We start from the raw sequence: 12,759 nt of genomic DNA, 5'->3' as shown, positions 1-12,759 counted from the left end.
TGGGAGGAAAGCAAAGAAAACCCACACAGACTCAGGGAGAACATGCAAGCTCCACATGGGAAGGCCGGAGCCCGGGAATCAAACCCCCGACCATCACACACTACATATAAACATTTGTTAGTATGTTTAAATGTTATATGTAAATAATATTTTTCTACCAAAATGTATTGTCACTTTTGCACTATATTTTTTTATTGTAAATGAATGTATCATCATATGTGAATAATTTCCTCCCATGCTTTTGTCATTGACTAACTGTTCCAAAAGGAGAATGCACTGTAGCGTCATCATTCAATTTGCATACATTTTCCATTTCCAATCCATGATTAGTAATAAGTATGCTACTTTAATATCTCTAACTCACTGAATACAATAATTAATAACCACATAAATGTGAACGCCAGTACGATTTCTTGAAAAAACAAAACACATTGCTTTCACGCTGCCTTGGTCTTCTCAATAGGACGGTAATGACTGTCACAACATGGCTGCCGCTCTGACGCATTGAATAAGGGAGCGGACACAGCCACCGAGGTATCTATAGTTGTCTGTGAAAATGACGACTCCGAAACAGCAGAGGGCACAAAGTCGCCGATTAGAAAACGGAAACATTGTCGCCGGCTTTGTTCCGTGCATAGCTTTGCAACGAATCCATCCAAACAAGGCGCTGGAAAGTGCCGATAAACTGCACAAAGTAAGCAGTTTATACGAATCAAACAATGGCTCTTGAATCGCGTATAACACAGGAAGAAATCAAGAAGGAGACAGAAAAGCCGATTGACAGAGAAAAGGTACGTCATGCAGCGCATGGGTGACTCGGGTTAGCTGTTAGCACAAAGCTAACAAATGTGCTTTGCTCTGTAACTGAGTTTGTTATTTCAAATCTCGGGATACGTCAAGCGTGTTACTCGTGTTCAAAATCTTATTCTTGTTTTGTTTTTTTCACGATCAATTGCAATTTGCAAAATAAATCTATTGAGTTTGGATAAAGCAGCGCTTCTAACGCAATAGTTATTTTTGCCATGACCAGCAACTTGCAATCTAGCATTTTGAATGGTTCTAAGTGAGCTTCTACCCAGTCTTGTATCTTTCATGTTTACTGTGCTAATAAAAACAACCAGAAGATTGCATATTCTCCGTTGGACTATTTACTGGACGCCAGAAAGATCGAGCACACAGCTGTGGAGCCTTTTCTGCTGAATGCGGAAGAAGGTCTAATATGTCCAAAATGTTTTTTATTATTATAATGTCTTGGGTGGGCGGCTCTGCCAATCCCATGTGGCAATGTGTATGACCCAATGGTCTAACTGGTTTCAACTAGGTACATGTGCCAGAGTGCAAATAGAGATAGGAAGATGCTGAGCCACGGTCACAGCAACACAACGGGCTAGAGCAAGTCACGTATCTAATCATATACTCCAAAGAGGTCTAATCTTACAGTTACTTTTCCATGAATTGTCAAGAACTTATGCGCCGTTAACTTTGTTTAAACATAACATTACTGAATGTATTATTTACCACCAAATTAGTTGTTTTGTCAACATGTTTGATGTACTTACTGTCTATAAATTGTAAGGGTTGATGATAAATGAAATGGTTGTGATGAAAGATTTTTCTGGTATTTCTAATGATCTTGCCCTACTAGCATGTAGACATACTTTATGTCCATTTTATTTTCCAAATAATTTCCTCTATTTTAGGATAAAGGGTTTCTGGAAATATGTCTCCCAAAATGTAGTCTTTTAATATTGATGTTGACAGAATTGTACACACTTGTGTCTGTTACAGACTTGTCCCCTTCTCCTGCGAGTTTTCACCACCAACAATGGTCGACACCACCGGCAAGATGAATTTGCCCGCGGCAATGTTCCCTCCAGCGAGCTGCAGATATACACATGGTGAGACTGCAATTATTAGTTAAAAAAAGCTTAAATAATTCAATTAATTATAAACGTTGAAAGCGAGATCTTTGCAGAAATTATTTTATTCTGCGAGCCAGGAGGGAAGAGTCTATTAAGGTATAAAAGAATATCTAAAGTTTGAGAAATTTTCACACTTAACAAAAAAAGTGTAATGCGTACTGCAACAGCACGTCTACAATTGATGTTACTAATACAATGTAAAGTATATTCACGCCACCCATGTCACTCACCGGGCCATTCTTCTACTGCAAGTCATCCGTACCCTCAAAATGGTGTTATAATAAGTAATCCAACTTTTTCCAATGCAGAAATGACCAACCCCCTCGCCCCCAACCAAGGTTGGTACTGCCAGTACACTTTGACACCTTATTCTAATGTGATTCTTTGTTCCAGGATGGACGCTACTCTGCGGGAGCTGACCAGCCTCGTGAAAGAAGTGTATCCAGAGGCCAGGAAAAAAGGAACCCATTTCAGTTTTGCCATCGTCTACCTTGACCTCCGTGGGAAAATGTATCGGTTAGTGCCACAGCGCCACCTGATATGTTAGCTTGCCTTTGTGCTAAAAATGTCCCTTTCCCACCCCTCATCCTTTAGCTTTAAAGACATTGGCAATACGGTGTCTGGCAAGAAGTGTGCCGACGACTCCATGACGCTGCAGTCTCAGCGCTTCCAGATTGGAGACTATCTGGACATTGCTATCACGCCTCCCAACAGAGCCCAACCACTTGGACCACGCATGAGGCCATTTTGAGCGAATACTTTCTTGACAAATACGCAAACCCACCCTCATTGTTATTGTTGATTTTGTTTTGTTTTATTTTTTATCATCAAGTCATTTTTTTTTCTTATCTTGTACAATATAACGTTCAATAAACGTTTTCCTTGCCTTTTGAACTTTGTTGTTTATTCCTCTGGTGTTAGTAAAAAAAATATATACAAGTATGTGGGACAGAATGCATGGACTCTGAAAAAACAATACAATACGTGTTTGGCATTGAATATGTTTTAGTAAAAAAAAAATATATATACACGGCTAGTTCTTGTTTAACTAGTATGTCAGCTAACTAGGCTACATATTCTTGTAAAAAAAAAAGTTGTAACTTAAGAGTTAGTTTGCAACCATGTTACTGGTATTAGAGTATTACTAAAATTTGTATACAAATCCAATTTAACATTGATATTGTAGGATTTATTTAGCAATAAAAGTTTTCCAGGTGTCTCAATAAAACAGTTGTGGCAAACAGTGACACGACTTTAAGTGTACTATGACACCCCCTTTTTTTTAACCATCATAAAAAAATGAAATAAACGGTCTATTTTTTAAACCATCAAAGAAGAAATAAACGTTTGTTTGTTTTTCAAAAATAGTGCTGTATGAACCATCACGATTTTCAGAGTTTCATCGCACCGCCAAGTTGCGGTGGTGGCGGTAATGCACAATTAAGCTGGTTTGCCAACGGCCAATACACACCACAGAAGAAGAAGACGGAAGCTGCAACGGGACAGCCGGCCTTGCGCATGCGTGCCTTCGTCAACAGACCGCAAGAAACATTAGATATTAAACGTGCCAATCGCTTTTGTTTTGCTTTTTACTTTATAAGTCTGACGCCACACATAACAATGTTTAGGAGAAAACTAACCGCCTTAGACTACCATAGTCCGGATGGATTCGACTGTGCAGGTAAGACAAACTCGACAATTCATCGCTCGAGTAAGAAGACTGTCTCGCTTTAATGACGTTTTCCCTTCACTGCTGTATAACATTTCTGCTCTCTAGCATATTGTTACTTGTTAGTGGGACTAAACTGTGGACTGTTTGACAACTGGATGCTGCAAGTACTTCTAGTTAAATACAATTAGCACTTCACTTGTAGTACATGACAGAAGCCCGTAGATGTCAACTAGTGCAGTACACTGTTTTACCTCTCTTGTAGAAACATGCAGTTGTTCTACTAGTGCGCCCTAGTTTGCAGAAAAGTCATGTAGTTGTGGGTGGGGTCAACGGCCTAATATTGTAATGTGTATAAAAATAAAATAAAAAATAAAGCAGGGTGTGGGGGTTAAAAATGGGCCCTAAATGATTAATACTGTACTAGTATTGTGCAGATGTCAACTACTAGTACACTATTTTGCCTCACCATGAACATGTACAGTAGTTGTAATACAAATGCGCTCTTGTCATTTTTCCAGTGCACATAATTGTCCATGTGCTACATATATGCAATTTGTCCTCACTCGTATGGACATGAATAAACATTCAAACAGCTTGCCTTTGTACAGTAGTACACTTGAATCCAAGCTCACCACTCAGTTTTCAAAACATCCACATCACGGATATCTTTTCCTCAGATGAGACCCAGTTCAGGAACTTTGTAGTGTGGCTGGAGGACCAGAAGATTCGACACTACAAGATTGAAGACCGAGGCAACCTGCGAAACATCCCCAGTTCGGACTGGCCCAAAGCGTACCAGAAGGTGAGTTTGTCCAAGAGCTGCATCATAAATTACGATACAGTATATATTCATGTAGATCTTCTTTGCATTGTGCTGGAGTTTGTTTTTAATTTTGCTACTCATGTGTAGCTAAATTCAACATAGCTACAGTATCTGACCTAATAGATTTCTGGTCAGAATAAGAAATAAATATGCATGTATGAACCACAACATGTTCATGCATTGGATTATTTTGGTGCAGTATTTGCAGGACGTCAACTGTCCGTTTGCAGCGCCTGAGCGAGCGGAGGCAGTTGACTGGCTCCTGGGCTTGGCTGTGCGATACGAATATGGAGACAATGGTAGGAGGGCAACAGGCTTTTGGCTTTTGTCATGCAGTGGTTGGTCAGTAGATGGCGCCATAGGAAAAAAGGATTACTGTATTTTGTCAGAACATTACTGTACATGATGATCCCATTGATGACACCAGCTCTTACAAAAAGTATTTAATGCGTTGGGTGCGATTTTAGAATCAACCAAAAACCTCTATAAAATATTTTTATTTAAATATAAGGGCTATTAATTATATGCTGATTTCTTTAATATTCATTGTCAGACCAGTCCCCATTCACTTTTTGTGAATAGTGTATGATTGTGTTTTTTGTCTCCCTCTAGTGGACAAGTACAGAAACTGTCCACCACTGGCCTCCAGCGATAGCAAGGCGTCGTCAGACCCGCTCATCAATCTCGACAGTAAGCATCACAACAGCACACTTGTTGCCCTTTCTCCAAACGTTGTTGTGGGTGAACCGAGGCTCTTGCGATGTTTTTGTGTGACCCAGGCGACTCGCCAGATTTCAAAGCGGGCGTGCTCGCCCTGGCCAACATCCTCAAGATACAGCGGCATGACGATTACCTGGTGATGCTCAAGGTGAGATTGAATGCGCACGCCACTCGATTTCATTTACTTGAATGTGATCTTTTTCTTTTTTTTTGTCCACCTGAAAGGCCATTCGTATCCTCATCCAAGAACGGCTTTCACCAGAGGCCATCGCTAAAGCGAGCAATAGCAGAGAGGTAAGCATGGAAAGCCATGAAGCCTTTTCATTTTTTTTTTTTTTTTTAAATGGAGTTATTTCATCCTCATCAAACGCTAAAGAGCATTCACGCATTATTTTGGTCAAAAACACTGTTATTATTCTGCTGTTGTTTGCCACGCTTCTTCCACATTTCTCAGTAGATTCAAACCATTTTAACTTGAGATTCATACATTTCAGGATCCGTCAGTAATTACTTTCCACATTCTAAAACCCCCCAGTTTTCCTAGAATTCCAAATTTTCAATTCCACAAACATCCAATTGAGACGTTTAAAAAAAGTTTTACCGTTACAAGTTCAAACAGCTCAACTCTTTACACGTTCGCGAAATTCCACATTTTTCACAGCAAATATCTTAAATCGAAAAAAATGTTTGACACATTTTTTTAACCGATTTCAAAGCATTCCAAATTCAAACTGTTCAGTTTTTTCAGCTCATCTTGGGAACTGTTGTCACACATTCCCAACATTCCAATTTCTACAATAAAATCCCCCAAATAAGACATTTTACATATTTATCTCCTTCCATATTATCGGACTTATCCAAAACATTCCAACATTTACGCCTCAAATTCCACGTCAACAATTCAATTATCAGCAATCCAGTTGAGCTTTTCATTCACAATGTTTACTTTGCGCTTGAATTGCTAAGGCAGTAAATGTCTTCTCTCCGTGCGTTCAGGGTGTCCCAGTATCCTTAGACAAGCACATCTTGGGTTTTGATACTGGTGGTGAGTATCTTTATTTTGCCAGCATTAAAGATATTGCATGCTTTTAGGTTTGCTTGGAGGAACGTCGGTTCAATTTTTTGTCTCCTCACTAGATGCCACGCTGAACGAAGCCGCTCAAATCCTGCGTCTGCTGCACATCGAGGAGCTGCGGGAGCTTCAGACCAGAATCAACGAAGCCATCGTAGCAGTCCAAGCCGTCATTGCCGACCCAAAAACAGACCACAGGCTGGGCAAGGTCGGCAGATAAAGGCCACGAGGACGTTGTGGTGGACTGGAGTTATGTGAAAGCTTGTGGTTGACACCATTTTTCTTCTATGTGACTCTTTTTTTGTGCACATTTCTATTTTCCATTTTACAAAGACTTTGTTTAAAATTGATACAGCCATCCGTTCTGATTTAGAAAATGGCACTAATTTGCTTCTTGTTACCCATTTGTGTGCTTCCACAGAGCTGTAAATTAAAAAAAAAAAGAATAATAAATGAGTCCAGTACCAAAACACTTTATAATGTTATAAATATCACATCTTATAAAGAGAGAAAAAATCAGGAGGTGGACTATTAGTGGTGCAGGGAAATGTTGGCATACATTGAGCTGCTGCATTCTGACACAGTGGAGGGAAGCCTTAATGATTGTAATCTGATTACATTCCTCAGTTTGGATGGCTAGTTCCATGTTTCCTGTCTTCATGCTAAGCTAAATTGAGTTCTTAAAATGTGATATTACTCTTAGGCTTTGGAGACTACAAAAACAAACTTGCATTTAAAAAAAAATCAGTAGAAAAAAAATGAATGAGGTACAAAACATTTAATGTGCGGTTATATCTTAGAGGGGGTGGGTGGGGATGATCCACAGGAAGCCGCGTCCCTTTGGGAGCAACCTTTTCCTCCGAGGGACACCGGGAGGGCTCGTCACACACCCAGCTCAAAATGGCCCCAGAACTTTAGCACCAAAGGACCATGTGGCTGCCATTCTGCTGCTAATGATTCCCTGACACACACAAAACAACATTTTAGCTAAAAGTTTGAAAGGAGGCTTTGCCAGATTTGATACCCATCACATTTGCAAGGTGACATCAAAAACTCACTAACAAACTGGTTTTAAAATAGTAGTAAGATAATATGCGTTCCCAGTGACGATGATGACTGCACTTTTATCCGTGTGGATTTGGTCAGATACTTGAGAGAGGTAAGGTTTAGCTACTTGAGGCTACTTTCGCATCTTGCTCGCAATGTTAATACCGAAAACGGAATCGTCTGACATGACTTACATTTATCTGACAAATTGTTGCCTCGTTGCGAGGCTGTAAAGTGACCTAAACAACATCCTGAACAAGCGACACCCAACCACTTGACTCACGCGTGTGTTGAACAATAACAGCTTTTAAAGCCGTGCGGTGTGTTTCAAAGCTGTCATCGTGCTCACAATTACACCGCGCAACTTCTTTGAAGCAGTCTGCTGTTATTACAGCTTTAGCCAGTGTTAAAAGTATACATGACATTGTGCGAGTGTGTCGGGGTTGGGGGTGGGGGGGTGGTTATGGTGGCAAGTTACTACTTTGGGAACAATCCTGTGTTTAGAGTGAGACTTTGTACTTTACAGGTGTTCTTATATGTGACATCAGCGGATGCATTCTTTGTTTTCATGGACTAAAAGCAGCATTAATCTTGCGATGTTTCATCACTGGATGACATTGAATTAGTCATGTATCATTATCGGTACCCTGAAGACAAAAACTGACAGTGGTAGACGAGGTTCATTGTAACTGGCAAATAGCTACAGAACAGTTACTTCCCTTAACTCATTCACTGCCATAAATTTGTTAAAAAAGTATATATAATAAAAATAGTTAAAATGATTTTTTGACGTTTATAGCCGTCAATGGCAGTAAATGAGTTAATTTGTCTGAAAATTATGACAGTAGAGTGATGCTTTCAAATACGAGTTTAATTTGAAATCAATGGAAATGTTTCATTTATTTTTTAAAGAGAAAAATAGCATTTAATAATATTGCACTATATAAAAACAGACAGTAATGACATTATTAACTAATGAAAAATAATTAAACTATTTTTGTCCCACCATTTGGTTCAATTAAACAGACATTGCGCTCCTCCTCCTGCCATTTGCACATTGGCCGCCATTAGGCAGTTTAATATCGACAAGGATATAAATGAATATGGGTCAGTCCTCAATAAGCCTCACTGACGATAAAGAACATATGCCTGTGAGTATTGTCATACTATCTGTCCACATGTATTTGCAAACCAGTCGTGTCCAAATATCCGTTTAAAGACCTCCACTATCAATGCTAGCTACTATCAATGAGTTTTGTAATGTGTGTTAGCATTAAGCTAGGGAACTTAAAGGCTATGCTATGCAGTTGTTTTAAACATACAATGTGGAATTTTGTTTCTTATGTTTAGTTTCACAGTCAAAGTGGTAATAAACAGCGTAAAGCCTCTTTTTTTTTTTTGAATAATAGTTCAGTCATTTTGAGTTTTTACTTGCAAGTTAAAGCAAAAAATTGGCCGAACGATGGCTTATACTATCTCAAGGATCCAAGGTGCAAGGTCCAGCACCTTTGTACAATAAAGCATAGAACTGTGAAGGCTTATATCATCTTACCTGATAGACAGTGGGGTGTTGCTATGGCGATACCATACAGATGAGATCTCTGGTCCGGCAAATATTCATCAGTGAGCTTACCGCCGTCTTTGCTGACTGTGATCACACCGTCCCTGCGATGAAGAGTCAAAGTCGGAGTGTAAGCGGCAAGTTCGGTAACATTAATTAGATGAGCCAAGTTAATAACAGATCAAATTCAAAATAAACGAAGATGCTCACCTCCTCCAGTCAGTGTAGTAGAAATGGTTTCTGTGGTAAATCATGCTAAATGGATAGTTGAGGCTCGGGTTTATTACTCTTCGCCCTGACCCGTCTGGAAATATACACTCTAACCGCTTCGTACCTGACACAGAGAGACGACAATCCAAATGGATGTGATGCATTTTAAATCTGATGTTGATTATAGTAATACAGATAAATCTGCATGATTGTTAAATAATACATGGGGAATAGAAAAAAATAATCACAATATTGAGGGGAAAAAATTGCAACTGGATTAGTTTTCAAACTTATTCAGTTTAAATATGGTCTCCTGTTTACCTGCATCGGCCCAGCAGATGTACCCCAAAGAAGAATCGTACGTCAATGCGTTGGGCAAACCGATCCCATCAGAAACCACCACCCGGCGGTTCTGACCATCCACGGATGCGCTTTCAATCTTAGGAGCCTCTCGATTCCAGTCGGTCCAGTACAGAGAACTGCAAAGGGGCACAGGATGGTTTGGATTGAACCATGGATGACTACGGTAGCGTGCTCGTTACTACAGACAACAGGAAGTGTTAACAAAAGTGAAATAAAATGTTTGGTAATTAGCAGCAGGTGTTCATAGTTCAAGAAGGGTAAAGAACCAGGTTTATATTTTTTTTTTATTATTTTTCATAATTACAATTTTGTCATGACTTGTTTTTTTTGCATATTGTTCTAAGAGCTGTGAGTTTTTTCTCTCTCAAAAATGTTTCATTTTTATTTTTTTAGATTTAGTTTCTAACTTTTAATATATATTTTTCAGGTGCAAGATAAAAACAAAACAAAAAAGGTCACAAATATTGTGTAATTAAGTAAACTATAATTCCCATACAACCGAACAGTACAGTACACTACAGTTGGGTCAAAAACAACCCTATTTTGGGTCCAAAATGGACAGATCCTCTACTTGAGTCAATTTGACCCAACTTTGGGTAAAAAATTGGGTCATATTGTATAAAACAACCCATAAAGTTGGGTTGGATCGTCTAGTTTGGGTCAGTTTGACTCACATTTGGGTCAAAAATTGGGTAATTTTCTATAAAATAACCCAGAAAATTGGGTTAGATCCTCTACTTGGGTCATTTTGACTCAACTTTCTGAAATGTTTTGCACAAAAAAGGGTCATTTTGCATATAATGATCCATAAAGTTAGGTCAGATCTTCTACTTGGATCAATTTGACCCAACGTTGGGAAACAATTATTTTTATTTTTGCCATTTTGCATATAATGAGCCATAAAGTTGGTTCAGATCCTCGACTTGGGTCAATTAATTGGACCCTACTTTGGGTCATTTTGGATAAAACAACCAAGAAAGTTGTGTTGGATCGTTTATTTGGGTCAGTTTGACCCACCTCTGGGTCAAAAATTGGGTAATTTTCTATAAAATACCCCAGAAAGTTGGGTTAGATCCTTTACTTGGGTCATTTTGATTCAACTTTCTGGATTGTTTTGCACAAAAAGGGTCATTTTGCATATAATGATCCATAAAGTTAGGTCAGACCCTCGACTTGGGTCAATTTGACCCAACATTAGGTTAAAAAGTGGGTCGTTTTCTATAAAAAACCCTAGAAAGTTGGGTTAGATCCTCTACTTGGGTTATTTTGACTCAACTTTCTGGATTGTTTTCCACAAAAAGGGTCATTTTGCATATAATGAGCCATAAAGTTAGGTCAGACCCTTTACTTGGGTCAATTTGAAAATGGGGTAATTTAAAAAAATAAATAAAAACAAAACAGAAAGTTGAGTCAGATCTTCTACTTGGATCCATTTGAGCCAATGTTGGGTAAAAAAAATGTGTTTTGCCATTTTTTATATAACAACCCATAAAGTTGGGTCAGATCTTTGACTTGGGTCAATTTGACCCTACTTTGGGTTGGATAAAACAACCAAGAAAGTTGGGTCAAATTGAACCATAACCATAGTGGATCGGTCCATTTTTTATCCATAATAGGGTTATTTTTACCCAGCTGTTTTTAGATTGTAATAAAAACAAAATAAAAACATAAAATCAACACTGAAATCTCATGGACTGCAACTATTATAGTTAGTTTTATAAATGTAATTTATTTTCATTTTAATTTGTTTTATCAACCAAAATTCCTCGAGATACAAGCTTCATTTGCTCACTGTTTGTTCACAACTCAAAACAATTGCATCTCAAATCATCTTTCCATAGTGAAATGAAGATGCCATTAATATGTTTAGGCACCGTCCACCTCAAAATATTTCTTCTCAATAAGGAAAAAAGCACTCAATAATATTGCACTTTATAAAAAAAAAAAGGAGTAATAATAACAATTTTCCATCCATTTTCTTAATCGCTTGTCCTCACAAGGGTCGCGGGGGCGCTGGAGCCTATCCCAGCTGGCTTCGGGCAGTGGGCGGGGTACACCATGAACTGGTTGCCAGCCAATCCAGGATAATAATAACAATTATATATAAAGAATGAAGCATTATGTGTTGTGGTTTGTCCACCTTACACACCATGGGGTGTTTTTTCATTATGCTTTTGAAAGAGCAAAGCTAGCAGAATTGTAAGACTTTTAATTTTATTTTTTGCACTCAACATATCCATCCATGGGAACCGCCCTGCAGTTTGGAATAGAACAAGTTCAGTCAGCTAATCAAAGATGCTCAGTCAGTGGGATGATCACAGCTTTGGGCAGTGTGCGTGCGTGTGCGTGCGTGCGTGCGTGGGGTGGCTGCTTTGCTTTTCATCATCAATGATGGCGTACATGTGGCAAGTAAGTAACACACACCACATGTGCTGTCAAATTACAAACACACACATAGAGGCAGTTTGTGGTGATTAATCAGTTTAAAAAACAAGGTATGTCTGAGCAGATGTTTGCCTAAGAGTGTTCACGTTCATCATCATTTCATTGCCCCCCCCCACCCCCATCATGTGTGTGGGATCGGACGTGTGTTGGCGCATTTGCGTTGACGTGCGTGTAAGCGTGACAGACGCACGCTTTGATATCAAAGAGCACAAGCTGGAACATAAGTGTACACATGTGAAGCAATAGTTGCCTGTGGTGCTTGGCTTTTGGTCAAATGACACACGCACACACACGCACGCGTTCGTACAGATGGCCTGAGGTTGAAAAACGGAACAGTTACAGACATTTTAAGTTTCATGATTTTACTTATTGCTGTTGTGTTTAATGATGGATTAAACACACAAACACACGTTCCACCTCTTTCTAAGCCACACACACACACACACATGTGCTGATGATCTGTGATTAGTTGCACTGATGAAAAGCAGATGTTATTCCTGAAAAGCTGACTGATGACGGCCTTGCGCTCTCACTGTGTTCACGACTCCTGGCGGCCATCACAGAGAGCACTAACATTTGCCGGTGTCTAACAGAGAGTAAACACATGTTACTAAAAAAGGCCAGTGATTGAAATTTTATCAGCTGGTGACGGACTCGTATGGAGGCCGCCGTGTCTCCAGTGTGGAACAAACCAGACTCAACAAGATGTCAGCGCTAATAAATGAGATGCAGGCCTTGCTGGCGCAGAGTTCCACAGTGGATCACCTCTGGGTTGCATCACTGTGGGGTTCTGGCTGGGGGGGGGGTCCCAACAATAAGGGATAGTATAGGCCCAGTATTGGCATTTTGGCAAATATCTTTTTAGAAATCTGAAAGATGGCGAATGCTTGCGAACGTAGCAAATTTAGGGTTTTCATCAGGATT

General features: G+C 39.3%; 3 protein-coding genes across 3 annotated transcripts in view; 2 read left to right on the top strand and 1 right to left on the bottom strand.

Moving 5' to 3' along the window:
* The first annotated feature begins 589 nt into the window (after positions 1 to 589).
* On the top strand, positions 590 to 2,816 carry sap18 (Sin3A-associated protein). Its single transcript, XM_077575268.1, has 4 exons — positions 590 to 791; positions 1,789 to 1,898; positions 2,316 to 2,438; positions 2,517 to 2,816. The coding sequence occupies exons 1-4, from the start codon at positions 720 to 722 to the stop codon at positions 2,671 to 2,673; spliced, it is 462 nt and encodes a 153-aa protein (XP_077431394.1). The 5' UTR covers positions 590 to 719; the 3' UTR covers positions 2,674 to 2,816.
* Positions 2,817 to 3,371: 555 nt separating this feature from the next.
* Positions 3,372 to 6,679, top strand: rtraf (RNA transcription, translation and transport factor). Its single transcript, XM_077583771.1, has 8 exons — positions 3,372 to 3,603; positions 4,272 to 4,396; positions 4,617 to 4,716; positions 5,030 to 5,107; positions 5,197 to 5,285; positions 5,363 to 5,431; positions 6,134 to 6,182; positions 6,275 to 6,679. Exons 1-8 carry the CDS (start codon positions 3,441 to 3,443, stop codon positions 6,427 to 6,429), a joined length of 828 nt encoding a protein of 275 aa, XP_077439897.1. The 5' UTR covers positions 3,372 to 3,440; the 3' UTR covers positions 6,430 to 6,679.
* nid2a (nidogen 2a (osteonidogen)) overlaps positions 6,667 to 12,759 on the bottom strand; it is a 51,173-nt gene continuing 45,080 nt past the window's right edge. The window contains exons 55-58 of the mRNA XM_077583758.1: positions 9,349 to 9,506; positions 9,028 to 9,151; positions 8,809 to 8,921; positions 6,667 to 7,170 (exon numbers count right to left, since the gene is read on the bottom strand). Of these exons, the coding sequence (XP_077439884.1) occupies positions 7,160 to 7,170; positions 8,809 to 8,921; positions 9,028 to 9,151; positions 9,349 to 9,506 (406 nt within the window). The 3' untranslated portion in view covers positions 6,667 to 7,159. The remainder of the gene's footprint in view (positions 7,171 to 8,808; positions 8,922 to 9,027; positions 9,152 to 9,348; positions 9,507 to 12,759) is intronic.

The sequence above is a fragment of the Vanacampus margaritifer genome, chromosome 1, assembly GCF_051991255.1.
Source record: "Vanacampus margaritifer isolate UIUO_Vmar chromosome 1, RoL_Vmar_1.0, whole genome shotgun sequence".
Taxonomy (NCBI): domain Eukaryota; kingdom Metazoa; phylum Chordata; class Actinopteri; order Syngnathiformes; family Syngnathidae; genus Vanacampus; species Vanacampus margaritifer.
This window is presented reverse-complemented; position numbering and strand designations above follow the sequence as displayed.